At 38.6% G+C, this 19344-nt stretch overlaps 1 protein-coding gene across 1 annotated transcript in view; it reads right to left on the reverse strand.

The window, feature by feature from the left end:
• Window positions 1-19344, reverse strand: part of LOC126416577 (long-chain fatty acid transport protein 1-like) — a 322517-nt gene that overhangs the window by 88350 nt on the left and 214823 nt on the right. The window contains exon 4 of the mRNA XM_050084327.1: window positions 15256-15484. Within this exon, the coding sequence (XP_049940284.1) occupies window positions 15256-15484 (229 nt within the window). The remainder of the gene's footprint in view (window positions 1-15255; window positions 15485-19344) is intronic.

A 19344-nucleotide genomic window follows, 5' to 3' on the forward strand; every position in this document is an offset into this window, starting at 1 on the left:
GTGTATGCTAATAACCTAGATGTTGGACACCTTAAACCCAAATGACAACAATAAAAAAAGAGCAGCTTAGGCTTCTTACTCCTAGACTTAAAACCTATGGGAAAACACTCCATCTGCTCCAATTTTACTCCAAATTTATCCAAGCAATATTTAAAAACATGGGGAAATGCGAAGCCTTCCTCAAAACTATTCAACTATTTGAATGAGAAGAGGAAAGAAAATTATAAAAAATAACTCCAAGATCTGACTTTGATCAACAACAGCAAAACTTATTTAAACACAGACTATGAATGCATCCAGCTGAAAAAATGAAAACTGCTTCTGTTTCTTTTGAGGCTAACAAAAGTTTCAACCCTTGGAGACAAAGACACAGCATTTCTAATAAGGCAAGAGCTATTCAAGGTCAAGGAAAGTTTGCAAATTTAATCTACAGTTCTCAGCTTCATTCACTGTCATTGAATTAAAAGCTCGACTGAAGCACACCAAGTGCATAAATGCTTTGATAGACTCTTTCCTGTATTTACCAGCCCAGTTGTACAGATATGGCTTCTCAGCTACTACAACAAAATCTTATTCACAGAAAAACTGCCATCAATGCTCAATTAAACTGCACCTGCAAGATACTCAGAGATAGCTCTCCTAGAGAACAGTTCTAGCTAATATCACTATGAAGTACAGTTCACAACCTGCTTATCAAACAAATAACTTTACTACAAGTTCGAGCAAGAGCTGCAACAGGCTGGCAGCTGATTCCTATCATTTGACTTGCTGAAACATTGATCACAGAATTCATGAATCAGTCTACTGCAAGAAACTACTTAACTTTCTCAGTATTGTGCATACCAACCAACAGTTTAAAGTGCACCTGGGAGAAAAGATAAATAGGACAGACTGTGTCTTTTCAACAATAGTTTGCCACAAGGCTTTGTGTAATGTCACTAATTTTGTTTTAGATATCTGTGGCTTTTAAGCTGTTTCAGAATTTAGAATTATAGATGGTCTTGCAATTTAGCACTGCAGCAGGATAATCAAGAAATGTGAAAGTTGGGTATATTTCATCAAAAGGTGACTCAAACACAGCATTCCTAAAATAGAAGTGTTTTGTTTCCATCTAGCACACTGGATGGCATACCAACAAATCAGACCATATTTTGGCCAAACTGGCACAATGAAACTTCAAAAAACATGGAAGTGACTTCAGAGGGAGCATTTACTTTTCATGCCCACTGCAAGGAAACAGCAGTCAAGAGTTAACCTTGTTAGCTTGCAGAAAGCTCTTCAGGAATGTGCTTAGAGCAGCTTCCCTCACTTCGTTTTCTGCTGCAGAATATTGCTCACCAGTATGACTGGGAAGTTGCTCAGATTGACTCTAAGTTTGTGTACAGTTAAGTGCAGCTACAAGGAAATGGAACTATTTAATCAACTCCTTTCAGTTGGCTTCCTGTCTTTCAAATATTTGCTCAACACACCTCCACAGGAAAAATCTGTCTTTGAAGTAATGGAAAAAGATTATAAAGGACACAGATATGACCCCCCCCCCCCCCCCAACCCCCTTCATAAGCCTTCAGGCCCTACTAATAAAACGGACTAGGACAAGGAGATCAGCACTGAAGAAGTTGCACCACTGATACAAAATAGTGTTTACCTCCAGGATGGAAAACAGAATGGCAAGAAGTAGAGCCCCAAATTATCCTCTTTTAGAATTTAACAGCTGGTATGATAGGTTTTTAATTACTGAGGAAACTACATGTTTAGTTCAACTGATACAGTGAATTAGGTGTCACCATGGTTAAGGCAAAGGACTCATTTGAGAGGTCCAAGTGTGTCTCTCCCATCCTGGCATCTGAGTGGCCTGCCCTTCCTATTTAACCATCCCCAATCAATTCCTCTCTCCTCTCCAAGGAAGGGACTCACTGTTAGTTCTGAAAGCTAAGATAGTATGTCACTTTTACTTTTGCAAGTGCCTACTGGCAGAACTGCACATTTCACCTTCTAAAGGTACGTACTGAGTCAGCAATTCAGCCTCAGGATTTATAGAGATTATTTGTAATTTTTTACCACTGTTAACTGACATATGTAACTGAGAAACACACAAAAATGTTTATAACAATGAAAATAATCAATTATTGACAATGTAATGTAAATGGATAGATAAAAAAATCTGCTCACCAAGTGGCAGCAGCGGGACACAAACACAAAAAGATTTAACTTTTACTAGCTTTCAGAGCCATTTGCTCCTTCCTCTGGTAGAAGAGAAACATAAAGGAAGAAGGGTGAAGGAAAAGGACTGGATCAGTTTAGCGAAAGGGGTATAGGTCAGAAAGTCACCCAAAGCTGCGGATAAGGGAAGACTTACTGGACAGGATGAGAAGGAAAGACTGATTGTTGGGGACTGCACCAGATAAGATTTGAAAACTTGAGAGTTCTTCACCCTCATAGAGACTTTCAATGTATTCTTTCCACCTATCTGCTCTCTCCTCTGCATTTAACAGTGGGATACCCGTTGCACTCTTAATGTTACCACCGTTGCTTTTAATGTCACCAAAGGTTGTTTTGACTTTCCTGTATGCTGAATCTGTCCTTCCGGCAATCATATCTTTTTCGATGTCTTCACATTTTTCCTGCAGCCATTTCGTCTTAGCTTCCCTGCACTTCCTATTTATTTCATTCCTCAGCGACTTGTATTTCTGTATTCCCGATTTTCCCAGAACATGTTTGTACTTCCTCCTTTCATCAATCAACTGAAGTATTTCTTCTGTTACCCATGGTTTCTTCGCAGCTACCTACTTTGTACCTATGTTTTCCTTCCCAACTTCTGTGATGGCCCTTTTTAGAGATGTCCATTCCTCTTCAACTGTACTGCCTACTGCGCTATTCCTTATTGCTGTATCTGTAGCGTTAGAGAACTTCAAATGTATCTTGTCATTCCTTAGTACTTCCATATCCCACTTCTTTGCGTATTGATTCTTCCTGACTTACGTCTTGAACTTCAGCCTACTCTTCATCACTACTATATTGTGATCTGAGTCTATATCTGCTCCTGGGTATGCCTTACAATCCAGTATCTGATTTCGGAATCTCTGTCTGACCATGATGTAATCTAATTGAAATCTTCCCGTATCTCCCAGCCTTTTCCAAGTATACCTCCTCCTCTTGTGATTCTTGAACAGGGTATTCGCTATTACTAGCTGAAACTTGTTACAGAACTCAGTCTTTCTCCTCTTTCATTCCTTGTCCCAAGCCCATATTCTCCTGTAACCTTTTCTTCTACTCCTTCCCCTACAACTGCATTCCAGTCGCCCATGACTATTAGATTTTCGTCCCCCTTTACATACTGCATTACCCTTTCAATCTCCTCATACACTTTCTCTATCTGTTCATCTTCAGCTTGTGACGTCGGCATGTATACCTGAACTATCGTTGTCGGTGTTGGTCTGCTGTCGATTCTGATTAGAACAACCCGGTCATTGAACTCTTCACAGTAACACACCCTCTGCCCTACCTTCCTATTCATAACGAATCCTACACCTGTTATACCATTTTCTGCTGATGTTGATATTACCCGATACTCATCTGACCAGAAATCCTTGTCTTCCTTTCACTTCACTTTACTGACCCCTACTATATCTAGATTGAGCCTTTGCATTTCCCTTTTCAGATTTTCTAGCTTCCCTACCACGTTCAAGCTTCTGACATTCTACACCCCGACTCGTAGAACGTTATCCTTTCGTTGATTATTCAATCTTTTTCTCATGGTAACCTCCCCCTTGGCAGTCCCCTCCCGGAGATCCGAATGGGGGACTATTCCGGTATCTTTTGCCAATGGAGAGATCATCATGACACTTCTTCAATTACAGGCCACATGTCCTGTGGATACACGTTACGTGTCTTTAATGCAGTGGTTTCCATTGCCTTCTGCATCCTCGTGTCGTTGATCATTGCTGGGCACTCTCTTGTCCTAGGGGTAGGAAGAATCAGATTACTACTAAGACACTCTTATTAACTCATGCACGATGTCTTAGTAGTAATTTCTGTCTTGCATACTACCCTGTCTTCCACCTTTAAACTCTCATGTTTTCAAATCTCATCTGGTGCATTCCCCAACAATCAGTCTTTGCTTCTCATCCTGTTGGTAAGTCTTCCCTGACCTGGGGTTCTGGGTGACTTTCCTAACCTGTACCACTTTCCCTAAACTGATCCAGTCCTTTTCCTTCACCCCTCTTCCTTCCCCTTTAATTCTTGTACTAGAAGAAGGAGCCACTGACCCCAACTTCTTTTGTATGTGTTCCCCTGTCACTGCTTGGTGAATAGATTTTTTATCTATCCATTTACATTACACAATAATGTTTGGAGCATTTATCCTAATTGTGGCACGGTCCAGTGTTTTATGATTTAACTGCTGTCGGTTACCAGCCAAGTTTGTATATAATTTTTCTTGAATTTGTAAACATTTCTTTGTAACACTTAATTCTTTGTTAAAACACTGTTAGTCACAGACTTTTTACAATAAATAATTGTCCCAATTTGTTAAAACACGTTTTAATTGTGTGCATTATGTTAGGCAAACATTGGGAACAGTGATGATGTTTGCCTAGACCCGCACAAGAAACGCCTAAAAATTACACTCTGACTGGTTGGTATACCAGACCAATGGTCATTAATATAGTGTCTGAAATCGATTTGAGTCAGGCTGTGAAGCATATGACAAAAACAAGACAAACGGGCACCTCATCAGATTGTTTCATTAAGTTTTGGGTGTGCAGCCGCAAGAAATCTCCTTCTTCTTCTAATATTTTGGCTGTATAACGTTCAGCCATCTTAGAAAATTTTATATATTGTCTGATAAATATTGCAACTTCTCATATTTCTCCAATTTCTGTGCATTATAACTGCATCTCTGAAGATGGCTGAACGTTATACAGCCGAAATATTAGAAGAAGAAGGAGATTTCTTGCGGCTGCACACCCGAAACTTAATGGAACAGTCTTTGCGCCGCCAAAACCTGAAGATGCACCTTATCAGATCATTGTATGACTATACTGGTTAGTGCACCTGAAATGTGGCTTTTCACTAAGAATGTGGACAGTTATCAACTGTGTGAGAAAACACACTAGACTGTCCAATAATAGCTTACAGTATACAAATGCTGTCTGTCCCATTTAACTATTCACACACTAAAATCTCTTAAAATGTCTTAGAAATTTAGAATATTAAGTGTGCTAACTGCTTACAATAGAGGATATTGTGATGAAAATAGGAGAAGCAGAAAGCACCAGGTATCAAATTGTTGAATGATAAAATAAAGATATTAGTGACAGTGTGGAGAGATACAAAATGTTCTATGACTAACTCCTGTGAATTGTGTGAACCATAAGGGAGGATTCTGATGGAACCAAATATCAAGAGATTTGAAGCAATTATATCACTGAGGTGTGATTACACTCATATGTAGAATAAGTCCAAGAACCAACTGTCACATATCATTTAGCCAATTAAGAATACTTTCAAAAAGATACGCTGTATTTAAATAACAAAGGGAAACTTTCTGTGAAAACAGGTTAACAGAATAATTGAGAAAAGAATGGTTTCAACAAACTGCACAGCCAAGGAGAGTCCAGTCCCCTCCCCTCCCCTCCCCCCTTACACACACACACACACACACACACACACACACACACACAATTTATTTTTTATTTATTTATTTATTTACTGAGAAAACTGCGGAAGTTGGAAGTTTAGTTCCAGAATCATTACACATGCAAAAAAAATATTCCTTATGGATTACGGAGGAAAGCAAAACAAATTCAGATTACTTACCATCATGCAAGTCAACATTCAAAGTATTACAATTAAATTATTAGAGTTGGAGCATTTCTGTGAGATATAAAAATGTGACCTATTGTGTGTCTGAGAACACTGCCTGACAGAAAAAAAGCAGATTTTTTTCATACCTAAAGAGTACATTCTGCCAGTTATAACGCACAGAAATTGGAGAAATATGAGAAGTTGCAATATTTATCAGACAATATATAAAATTTTCTAAAATAGATGTAAGCTCATACTCCTCTGAATTAAATGGAGCATTTAGTTGTATAAGAGTGGTCAACCAGAATTTTGTAACTGTCCATTTGTTTCGATTCCCAAATGGTGATGTTAATTTATCTTTAAGAAATTTGAAGAAATGTTGAGAAAATTTTAAAACTCAAAACAAATTTACAGTATGTGGTGATTTCAACACAGAGTTGTCAGACTCAGATGAGCCCGACTCAAAAACTTTTTAAACTACTCATATCATTAAATTTATATTGTACTAACAATATCCCAATAGTTCCATAAAAACACGGGAGAACTGCCGGATATCAGTAACGTCCTGCCACTATATTTCGGCGCAGAGTCTTCTGGCCATCTTCAGGTGAGTGCCACTGTAGTAGTACTGGTTAATATGGGCCGAGCTCCGCTATTTAAAGCCGTACTGAGGTGACATTGCGCATGCGCTGCTCAGCGTGCGTGTTCATAACGGCTCCATGCACTGCACCTCGCGCCCTCTACTGTGAAAGCCTGGCGTATCGGTATCAGGTTGATTTCCATCTTTATGCAGATAACTACGTCGACTACGAAGTTTCTCTATAACAGGATTCCAAGTTTAGGTGATAACCGTTATCTCGATTGATGAGAGTCTTGTTGTCAGATAATCTTATTTCCACAGATTCATTGATAATCGAGCTCCAAAGTTTGATGTATGGGCCAAAATTTTTGTGTCGTCGTAATTCATGGAATGGTCTGTGGAAATACAATGTTTGACGATTGTGGACTTGGTGGGTTGGAGAAGGCGAGTATACCGTTGATGTTCCACAATGCGTCCCTGCACAGTTCGTGTTGTTTGCCCTATATATGATTTGCCACATTCACACGGAATTTTGTAAACACCTGATTTACGCAGGCCCAGGTCGTCTTTAACGGATCCCACCAGTGATGAAATTTTGGAAGGAGGGCGAAAGATGACTCTCACTTGATACTTTCTCAATATTCTGCCTATCTGTGAAGAAACATTCCCAATAAATGGTAGATAAACAGTCGACCTGAAGCCCTCCATCCAGCACAAACAACGGGCATTCTCAAATATCGTGGCAGGACGTTACTGATATCCGGCAGTTCTCCCATGTTTTTATGGAACAATCAGAACGCCGGGAAAGCTTTAAACGTCACACAATATCCCAATATGTTGGAACCCCTGTTTGGACAATATCATAGGTAATTTCTCAAGAGACCTATACACTGTTAGCACAGCAGATGAAAGTTTACAGATCATGATGCACTACTCCTCACATATCACTATGTACAGTCAGATGATCAAGTGACTGCAAATAAGAAGCCAAGCATGACATGACAAGTTATTCACAAAACTGCCTAAGAAATTAAGACTGAGGCTTTGTTTATGAATATGAAGCTCTCTTTAATCATTGCTTCAAGACATATATTTGAGTTATGATACTCTTGCTCACTACTGAAAAGAAAAGTTCTAAAGCAAACAGAAAAGGTAAAAAGCTTAAATGGTACACTATGACCCTGCTGATACCAAGGAAAAGAAGTTTTAACTGCACAACATATATAAAAATAATTGCAAACATGGCACAGAGCAGTACAACATTTCTCACAAAGCTCATCTGAAATGTAAAAAATGTTATAAATTAAAACGTGAACTTGCCAAATAAGTTTCCTATGAAAATTACATAGAATGAGCTCCAAACAAATGTAAGGCCACCTGTGATATTATAACACAAGCATCCACTTCTATCCAAATTAAAGATGTTCTGCTTCATCCAGTAAATACTTTAGTACTACAGTAAATGAATTTAAATTAACTATTCAAATGCATCAGCAATTGATATACTTGCTTATCAGCTTCCAGAAGACAGGAACGCCACTGGACTCTAGTCACAATCATAGACATAGTAAACACTGTTTCAAAATTTTCTAATTCGAAAAGCATGGGCTGCTACTGGCTATCCAACTACACAATAAAAAGGACAATACACACTATCTTCAAACCACTTGCTTTTATTATGAATAAATTCCTTGAATTTGGAGTTTTCCCTGACCAGCTAAAATTTTCAAAAGTTACACCTAGATAAAAAAGGGGGAAAAGCATCTTCTCGAGAACTATAGACCAGTCTCTATTGTTATAATATTTTCCAAAATATATTAAGCAATTTTTCACATACAGCTTAGTAACTACTTTGAAAAACGTAACATTCTTTGTAGTTGGCAGCATGGATTTCTGATCAAGTAAAAACAGCATTTCTTGTAATTGTTAATCATAAATTAACTGCATTTGAAAATAAGAATATGGTCTCTTGAGCTATGCAATTTGGGTAAGGCATTTGACTGTATCCCCTATGACATATTACTGGTCAAACTACAGTTTTATGGAATGAATAATACACCATTCAAAACAATTAATCCTTATCTAACCAACACAATGCAGTCTGTGTCAAATCAAAATAGGAATTCTTCCCTGAAGATAGTCAAATCTGGTGTGCCTCAGTGCTCTGTTCTTGGTCCATTCTTCTTCATTGTCGCAATTAACAATTTGCTGCATTATGTTGGGCTTCAGTTACTTGTTATGCAGACAACACAACCTTAATCACCAAAGATCAAGATATGTTAAGATTACATCAGAATCACTGGACGTTCTCCTTAATACTAAACTGGTTCTCATTGGATAAACTACTGTGCAATCCAGAGAAAACTCAACACCTCCAGCTGGGACTATCAAAAGTCATAAAAGCAAAATCCATAAAACTGCTTGGAATACATATATCGATTACAAACTAAACTAGCACTACTATATTAATCATGTTTGTAGAAAGATATCAAGAGGATCCTATCTCATATAGAAATTATCTGATCTAGTGAGAAATTAATATCTTACGAAAGACTACTTCTGACTTTTACAATTTCACATATCTTATGGGCTGTTGTCACTCATGTCATATCAGTGATGTACTACTGAATCAGAAAAAGGTGCTATGAGTAATGTGTAAGATTGTTCCAAGGGAACACTCCTGTCCTTTTTTCACCAAGACCAAAATAATGACAGAGATAAATCTTTATATCTACACATCACTGATATACACTCCTGGAAATGGAAAAAAGAACACATTGACACCGGTGTGTCAGACCCACCATACTTGCTCCGGACACTGCGAGAGGGCTGTACAAGCAATGATCACACGCACAGCACAGCGGACACACCAGGAACCGCGGTGTTGGCCGTCGAATGGCGCTAGCTGCGCAGCATTTGTGCACCGCCGCCGTCAGTGTCAGCCAGTTTGCCGTGGCATACGGAGCTCCATCGCAGTCTTTAACACTGGTAGCATGCCACGACAGCGTGGACATGAACCGTATGTGCAGTTGACGGACTTTGAGCGAGGGCGTATAGTGGGCATGCGGGAGGCCGGGTGGACGTACCGCCGAATTGCTCAACACGTGGGGCGTGAGGTCTCCACAGTACATCGATGTTGTCGCCAGTGGTCGGCGGGAGGTGCACGTGCCCGTCGACCTGGGACCGGACCGCAGCGACGCACGGATGCACGCCAAGACCGTAGGATCCTACGCAGTGCCGTAGGGGACCGCACCGCCACTTCCCAGCAAATTAGGGACACTGTTGCTCCTGGGGTATCGGCGAGGACGATTCGCAACCGTCTCCATGAAGCTAGGCTACGGTCCCGCACACCGTTAGGCCGTCTTCCGCTCACGCCCCAACATCGTGCAGCCCGCCTCCAGTGGTGTCGCGACAGGCGTGAATGGAGGGACGAATGGAGACGTGTCGTCTTCAGCGATGAGAGTCGCTTCTGCCTTGGTGCCAATGATGGTCGTATGCGTGATTGGCGCCGTGCAGGTGAGCGCCACAATCAGGACTGCATACGACTGAGGCACACAGGGCCAACACCCGGCATCATGGTGTGGGGAGCGATCTCCTACACTGGCCGTACACCACTGGTGATCGTCGAGGGGACACTGAATAGTGCACGGTACATCCAAACCGTCATCGAACCCATCGTTCTACCATTCCTAGACCGGCAAGGGAACTTGCTGTTCCAACAGGACAATGCACGTCCGCATGTATCCCGTGCCACCCAACGTGCTCTAGAAGGTGTAAGTCAACTACCCTGGCCAGCAAGATCTCCAGATCTGTCCCCCATTGAGCATGTTTGGGACTGGATGAAGCGTCGTCTCACGCGGTCTGCACGTCCAGCACGAACGCTGGTCCAACTCAGGCGCCAGGTGGAAATGGCATGGCAAGCCGTTCCACAGGACTACATCCAGCATATCTACGATCGTCTCCATGGGAGAATAGCAGCCTGCATTGCTGCGAAAGGTGGATATACACTGTACTAGTGCCGACATTGTGCATGCTCTGTTGCCTGTGTCTATGTGCCTGTGGTTCTGTCAGTGTGATCATGTGATGTATCTGACCCCAGGAATGTGTCAATAAAGGTTCCCCTTCCTGGGACAATGAATTCACGGTGTTCTTATTTCAATTTCCAGGAGTGTATGTTAAAAACAACATAGCAGAGTTTGACACCAGAGAGAACATACAGTGTCACAATACTAGAAAGAAAGAGTACTGACATTTCTAGGCATAGGCTGACAAAAACAAGCAACGCGCACAAAGTGAACTGTTTGAAATTTTGTAATAAACTGCCACATTCTGCAATCAAAATGCCTTTCAATATTTTTAAAAGTAAGTTGTATAACTGGTTAATAAACAATCCATTCTACAGTTTAAGAGAATTCTCGGATACTAGTAGTGTAGAAATAGAGTTTTAGGATTATGATTATACTCCTGTACAACTGGTTAACATAGGATTAATTATTTATATATGTAATGTTAACAGCAATTAATATAGTGATTGTTAATGTATATCAATATAAAGTCCAGTCTCTACATGTGATCAGTGGCCAATAAAGAATCTGAACTGCTTTACAATACAAATTTTCTCTTATGTGCTTTGTGATAATGAACCCCATTCTCTTTGTAAACAACTCAGCAGTTCACATCCATGACAAAATACATAAGAATGATAGTCACTATCAATTAAAAAATTTCTGGTGCAGAGAGGTGCTAAGCAGGTTGGTGCACAAAAATTTTCAACCTTCTTCCCACTGGGCTTAAAAACTTAAGGAGTAGTGAATCTCTTTTCAAAACTAAACTTTGCCAATTTCTCTTCATTCATTCTACTCTGTTGAGGAATTTGAGAAAGAGAGTTTACATATGATATATCTCAACAATTTCAGGATTGTCATATGTTAATATACATATTTCACACAAGTTAGGAATTTGTTAAAGAGAGCTTATCTAAAATATATCTCAACAATTTCAGGATTGTCAAATGTTAATATACATATTTCATGTAGATTAGGAAATTGTGAGAGAGCTTACCTAAGACATATCTCAACAGTTTCACGATTGTCAAACGTTAACATATTATTCATGTAGATTAGTTACTTCATTTGGTCATTGTGTAGTATGGAAAGATATTTTTATTGTAATTGTGCTGCAGAACTGCCCAACAGTATAAGAACAACTATAAGTACCTGCAAAACTGTTCTGAACACATCACTATTTTTCACTGTTTGTCAGATGTTAATGTAAGTATTTTAAAATCTTAAACATGGCAGCAAAACAGCAACTGTGCAAATATTTGCAGCTGGTTGACTTATTTTTCAATCTATTCATAAGTATTTTATACAGATCTTGTTATTCTCATGCATAGTGTGCATATGTATTTTTACCGTAATTGTATCACTTAACTGATTGTCCAGTAGTAAGACAACTATGACTGTAAACTGTTGCAAACATGTTGCTACTGAGAAAAGAAAATAATAATCAGTGGTTATTTCCATTGTAATATCTGTTCAAAAGCAATTTAAACAACGGAAAATACAGGATGAAAGTATGAGAATATTATGAAAAAGATAGATCACTACTCACCATATAATGGAGGCGATGAGTCACAGATAGGCACAACAAAAAGACTCAAACAAGTAAGCTTATGGCAAAAAGTCCAAGTCCAAATTAGACACCATACAGCTTTGTGTAGTGTGTGTGTGTGTGTGTGTGTGTGTGTGTGTGTGTGTGTGTGTGTGTGTGCTATCTAATTCAGAAGAATGCCTTTTGGCTGAAAGCATAGTTGTTTGACAGTCTTTCTGTTGTGCCTATCAGCGATTAAACAGTGAATTGTTATTTTAGAAGTCTACTCAATGAGTGTTAGTAGGACAACACACATATAAAGGTATTGAAATTTGCAAACTTCTCAGAGCCAGTGGCTCCTTCTTCTGGCAGAAGGATTGAAGGGTAAAGAAGAGAGGTGAAGGAAAAAGGACTGATGAGGTTCAGTAAATGGGGATGATTTGGAAAAGTTGCCCAGAGCCCTGGGTCAGGGAAGACTTATCAGACAAATACAAGCACTTATATCCATTTATTTATTTATTTTTATAATGGAAGGAAACATTCCACGTGGGAAAAATTATATATAAAAAACAAAGATGAGGTGACTTACCGAACAAAAGCGCTGGCAGGTCGATAGACACACAAACAAACACAAACATACACACAAAATTCAAGCTTTCGCAACAAACTGTTGCCTCGTCAGGAAAGAGGGAAGGAGAGGGGAAGACGAAAGGAAGTGGGTTTTAAGGGAGAGGGTAAGGAGTCATTCCAATCCTGGGAGCGGAAAGACTTACCTTAGGGGGCAAAAAGGACAGGTATACACTCGCACACACGCACATATCCATCCACACATACAGACACAAGCAGACATATATGGTCTTTAAATATGTCTGCTTGTGTCTGTATGTGTGGATGGATATGTGCGTGTGTGCTAGTGTATACCTGTCCTTTTTTCCCCCTAAGGTAAGTCTTTCCGCTCCCGGGATTGGAATGACTCCTTACCCTCTCCCTTAAAACCCACTTCCTTTCGTCTTCCCCTCTCCTTCCCTCTTTCCTGATGAGGCAACAGTTTGTTGCGAAAGCTTGAATTTTGTGTGTATGTTTGTGTTTGTTTGTGTATCTATCGACCTGCCAGCGCTTTTGTTCGGTAAGTCACCTCATCTTTGTTTTTATGTACAATAGTGTACTTGATTATTTTTGGAACTTATGCAATTACGACTTTGCTTTAAGAATAGTTTACCTGTTCCACAAGATAATTTTGACAAAAAATTCCAAAGACTGAGTATCTATTTTTATTTTAAAAAGATTTGGTTGTTTTGACCAGGTTAGGCAAAGTATGGCATTAAGAAATAGTAATATAATCAGATTGTTGGTTTCACACTTATTTACATTGCAGAAAGCAGCAAATTTCTTTATATGCTACATCATACTAATGTGACTCATATACTTTAAGTGCCACAAGTCTTGAGGCCTAAAGCAACTGTTTAATGAAGATCAGTTACCTATCACAGCGTTTAAAAGGCAGATTCAAAGATAATTTTTATAGAATATACAAGCGTAATTATTACATTCCAAGGCCAGGAAGTGGCTACTATGGCAAGTAATTTATCAGAAGGAATCAGTTCCATGTTCGTAATTAGTATGCAGACACTCAGTCACAATGAAATACAGTATATTCAGTTCCCTGTGGCTAATTTTGGTAGAAATGATATTTCAACACCCTTACAACTGTGGCAAGATTAATAAACTGGAAAATTCATGATTGATAAAAATCCTAGATGGAAGGCATGCATTTCTAACCACCTGTAGCAGCAGAAATAAGCCACATTTATAATCAAAATATTGTTCACAAACAGCACCTAAGATACATTTATGCTGTTTTTATAATAATAATTATTATTATTTTACATGTCTAATGGCATAATATTTTAGAGCAACTCAGTTCAGCCAAAAGGTTACTTTCAATAATAAAAGAAAGCACCATCATAGACATGTGTGGTGTTGGATATGCAGACATATACTTTATTTGATAATCTGGACAGTCTTATCCTCTCATCACAATCATGTGATTTGTTGCTGACAGCATGCCCTAATTTAAAGTGAACAGCCAGTCAACGAACACAACAAAGAAAAATGAGGGTGGGCTGTTTATCCCTAACAATTGTTCACAACAGTGTGCAGTGCTCTCTAACTCTGTTTGGAACAGACTTCCACACAGTTAATATATTGCAGAGTCTGATGTTCAAATTGAAGCTTTTTCTCCTGCCAACTGACTCATGCTGCCTGAGGAATATTTCACACCCTTTTTCATATACTTCTGGGGAAACATGAGAAATCCTGTTGCCATCACAGCTACTGTCCAGTGAGTCTGAGTGCTTCATGAGCTTCTCCATTATCTTCTTCATCCGATCTTCTCTGAGACATTTCATGAATACTTAGTCTTACCCACCAGGATTGGTATTATCTTCGTGAAGGTGATTAACTGACATATCATCTACCTAGAGATTACAAAAAATTATTTCCATCACTTCCATGACTTGATCTAGGGCTCCTGCAGAGCAGTTAGTTATCTGCATTTGTATAGCTAGAAGACAGCCCACATCATTTGTTGACAGTTCTAAACTGTTCAACAGATGGTCTGACAACAGTTCATCTACTTATGTGTTCAAATACATGGACAGACATAAACAAAACATTCTGAATAGCCAGTCTCCTTCCTTTGGTTTCAGATGCCCAACTTGTTTTCTGTCTGGTGAGTCAGCAATTAGATATTTTCCATAATACTGTCCAGGACAAGATAGATCTTTTCTTTAGTGATTTCAGTTGGCTCCCTTAATGAGCTTCATTCACACTTAACATTCTACCTGCATATATATTAATATTGTGTTTAACCTTGACTGTATCATAATAGAGATCGATACACATTAGTGAAATATGAATCGTGAAATTCAAAATCAGGTGAAGGTCACAGATGCCAATATGTTATATTGATTTGCTGAAGATCACAATACATTATAAAAATGATTAACAATAGTCACTGTCAGCAAGACTAAAGAGTTTGTATTTCTGCACCAATGAGAGCACATTTCATAACAAGTTTACCTATGCACACATTGTCATATCTGATTTCTAGGCGATTCACATTTCCCTAATTCTTGAAAACTTGATATCTAATGCTTATAATTATGTAAGTCTAATATTCCCTTTCTAACACTCTTCACCTTTTCAATGCACCAATTTATAAACGCCTTACATTACCAACTGTTTTTTTTTATTATGTCAGGCAGATAAAAACAAACCTGAGATTTGTGACAACAGCTGCTTTTGGAAGTCCAGTAGTACCCGACGTGTATATGTAGACAAGCTTATCACCAGAGCTGCCTTCTGTAATCTCCACTGGTTGAGTCCCACTTGCAGTCTTCAGAGCAGTGCCAAGATCTTCAGAAGACTGCAATTTTTGCTGACTGTCATCTTCACACAACTTGTAGAGACGGAGAGCACTAACTGAGCCCATTATATCTTCAACAGCTATCATTGAATGACAATTAGAATCTACACATTTAATCTTAGCCACTTAACCACTAAACAGTTTTAAAATCTTTTTTAAATATAATATAAATATAAATGAGCCACATAATCATCTCTCTTAAAGTTTAGAATTCTCAGTTGCTGTGTAACACTTTCTTGATAATTGTAGGGAAGGACACAAAAAAGGAGAAAGTTGAAAAATGAGACACAAGTAAGGAAAGGCATTACTCAGTGAAACTAATAGGATTTTAGACACTACACATTGTCATATTTCAATTTCTCAAAATCAAAGATAAACTAAGGTTTGCCTCTCATCAAGAAAACTCTAGAGGCACTACACTTTAACTTCTTGATATAGATATCACTTAGTTCCAATGGTTGCTGCTATAACTTGTCCATCCAAATGTAACATGTAGCCCTTATCTTTAACTGTGTTGTCTGGCCAAATATAAATTATATCAATTTATTTAGTTTAGATTTACTGAGACATTATTGTACTTGTAAAATTGGGTAATTACCTCATCATTAAGGAGAAAGGCACATAGGAAATTAAAATAGTTAATGCTTTGCTAAAAGCAAATTAAACTTGTTGCTACAAATTAATGCCATAACTAAGTCATAAGATGATGACAATGATGATGCAGGATCAATAAAAATACTATTATTGTTAAGGAAGGGATGTGAATATGCTGTAGTGAAGTGTGAATTAAGGGGAGAGGGGCAGAAAGAGGGACGGGTGGGGGGGAGCAAAATCAACTTTTTATAACCAAGCATAAAATGAAACCTTAGCTAAAAACAATCACCAAATGTATATGATGTCCAGGTAAGTGGTGGACCAACTACTCTCCATTCACTATGAATTATCAATAAAATATGGTTTATCTCATGATCCAGTCCTAAGAGTGCTACTCTTAATTTGTGTGGATGACTTTGACAAATATCTGCATCCCCAAAAAATGATTCTATTGGTCACCGGATCCAGCCCAGAAACCATGCATTCAACAGCAGAAAGTTCAATGACAATACTTTCAGAGTGGTTCTCCAAAATCAAATCGAAATGTATGTCTTGGGCTTCAGTTATTTCCATCAAATAGCCAAATGTCTATTTAAGTAAGATTAAAAAATTATCCTCTATAAAATGTAAATGTGACAAAATTTTTAGGTCTGTAGGTTCAGCCAGACTTAAAATGGGACACACACTCGTAAATAACTTGTAAAAAAAGACCTATAATCCATGAGCTATGTTCTAAGACTATTAAAGTCTACAACTAGCAAAAGAACAGTACTGCAGGCATCCTATGCACAGTTCCATTCTCTGCTCTGACACAGGATCATTTTCTGGGCCACTCAACTCACAGCATAAATGTTTTAACAACACAATAAAGAGCACTAAGAATAATTTGTTGCCTTAACAGGATGGAGTACTGAAAAATTAGTGTAAACTTACAGTCATGCTCAATCTTCTCTTCAATTGTGTGAACCAGTTCATTAGTAACCACAGACGGGCATCCACTTCGTTCTTCATCATGCACTTGATCACGTGTTTCATTGAACAGTCTGACCCACCTTCTAACCATTGAATCACTCGTAGCATTTTGTCTGCAAACCTCACAGATTTGCCGATGAATTTCATTTGGTTTAACTTTCTTTGCATTTAGAAAATGAATCACAGATCTGATTTCACACGCGGCACCATTTTCAATTACGGCTGACATTATAAAGAAGCACTACAAAGCACATGTCGGCAGCAGCAATCCGAAAATGGCGTATATGTCTTCTCCTTGAGTCAGAGTAACTGCTGCGCATGTTTGGAACTGTGATTTTAGTGCTTCCGCGGATAGAAATAGAAATGGAACTTACTTTGTGGATGATCTCGTATACAACATGAACAGCAAGGGCCCCAACACACTTCCCTGGGGCACACCCGAAGTAACTTCTACACCTGACAATGACTCTACATACAAGATAATGTGCTGTATCCTCCCACCAAAAAATCCACAATCCAGTCACAAATTTCACTTGATACCCATATGATCATACTTTTGAGAATAAGTGTATGTGCGATATTGAGCCAAATGCTTTTCGGAAATCAGGAAACACTGCAATACTGCATCACTAGGGCTCCCTCTTTGAAACTGTCAAACTACTACAGAACAAGAATGTACAGACTGTACCAGAGGGATGTCAGATATAACCAAACATATTTCAGAACAATATCCTACTAGTCCTGTCTAATACCTATTGCACAATTTGTGCTGTATGATAAAACTGGACAATTAAAAAATTAAATCAAATCAAACAAATCAGATGAAAAGGAAACAGAAATAGAATGTACTAACACAAATTTAAAGCAACCAATACTAATTAGTGTTATAAATTACTTTTGAAAAGTGATGAGTGAAAATGAAAGGAACCAATACAGGTACATACAGTGAACGACTGTGTTTTATTACTGAAGATGTGTAGCAGATAATTCGAAATTGTTAATTAAAACTGACAGAAGTGAAAGGAAATTAAGGAATAGCATGGGAACAGCAGGTAAATGTACCCAGTGAGTAAGTTGCAGCATTTAACCTATATATATTTCAGTATTATAATAACTTCTGTCACATGTTTTCTGGTGACTTGGGACCTTCTAATTCTCATCAATATTTAGATGCTATTCATGCTAATACTGGCTAGTAAATATCTCATCAAAACAAACTACTGTTTGAAAGTGAATGTTGTACAAGCGTGGGGTTAGTTAATCAGTAGCTGTGCATCTGTAAATTCTGGATCCTGAATTTAACATTTCAGTTTGCCTCTTAGTTTGTTCATACAAAGTGTTACCATTATCTCATGGATATGACTACACATTAAACAGACAGTACCCCAAGAGTTTGCTGACAGAGTTGGTTCGAGATCACAGGAACATACCACCACACAATCATACATAGTAAAGCAACTCAATGTTCCATGCAATCCTCTAGTTTATGAGCAATTATTTAAATTGGGATTTCTTGGCTATAAATAAATGAAAGAGCTAAATCAACTCAGTATAGTGTAGTTAGGTTACACAGCATGGATTATTTCATGTCTTTTATACGATCTGCTGTTGACGGAGAATGGTAGTAGTGACAGTATCCATTCTGCAAGAGGCAGAACAGAGGGTAAAGACTTCATTTTTTGTGGGGATTGCTGAATGATGTGTCATGGAAGGTATGGGCTTAGTTGCCCAAGAACACAGCTGAAGCTATAGCAACTGTGTCCACAATAGAAAAGAGAGATATGTGGTGACTCGAGTTTGGGATAAGAAGGGATTTTCACTGTGGGAGTTAGATGTTACAGATGTGGATGAACGGGCTTCATATGGCAGGAATGCTATGAACTGCAGTGTAAGAAATGTGGGCGAGTGACACATCCAGAATGGGACTGCAGACAAAAAGTCTATGAGGGGGTGTGGTACATTGACACAGGATGAGAATAATAACAAATAATAGTGGCTCTGGAGCCACCATGTAGCACTCCCACTAAACATAATAACAGCCAAAATGTGTGCAGTAGCACAGTTGAGTTTAGTCGATGGAAGGAAGTATGAATTTTTATTGGACATGGGCTCACAGGAATATGTGGAAAGACTATAATCCATTGACAACAGGAGGTTGAGCCCAACACAACGTACATTAAGTGGAGTGGGTGAAAGTGGTGTGCCTTGATTCGGATCAGAGGTGTTGAGTTTTTGGGTTGAGGCATAAAATTTCTGACCTTGCACTGGAAATTTGCCTCATATGGGCAATGTTTACGGACCAGTCTTAGGGTAAGGTGTCTTGCTTGAACATCATACCAGAAATGATATTGATCAGTGCATGGTAGAACTCTAT

The sequence above is a fragment of the Schistocerca serialis genome, chromosome 8 (assembly GCF_023864345.2).
Source record: "Schistocerca serialis cubense isolate TAMUIC-IGC-003099 chromosome 8, iqSchSeri2.2, whole genome shotgun sequence".
Lineage (NCBI taxonomy): Eukaryota > Metazoa > Arthropoda > Insecta > Orthoptera > Acrididae > Schistocerca > Schistocerca serialis.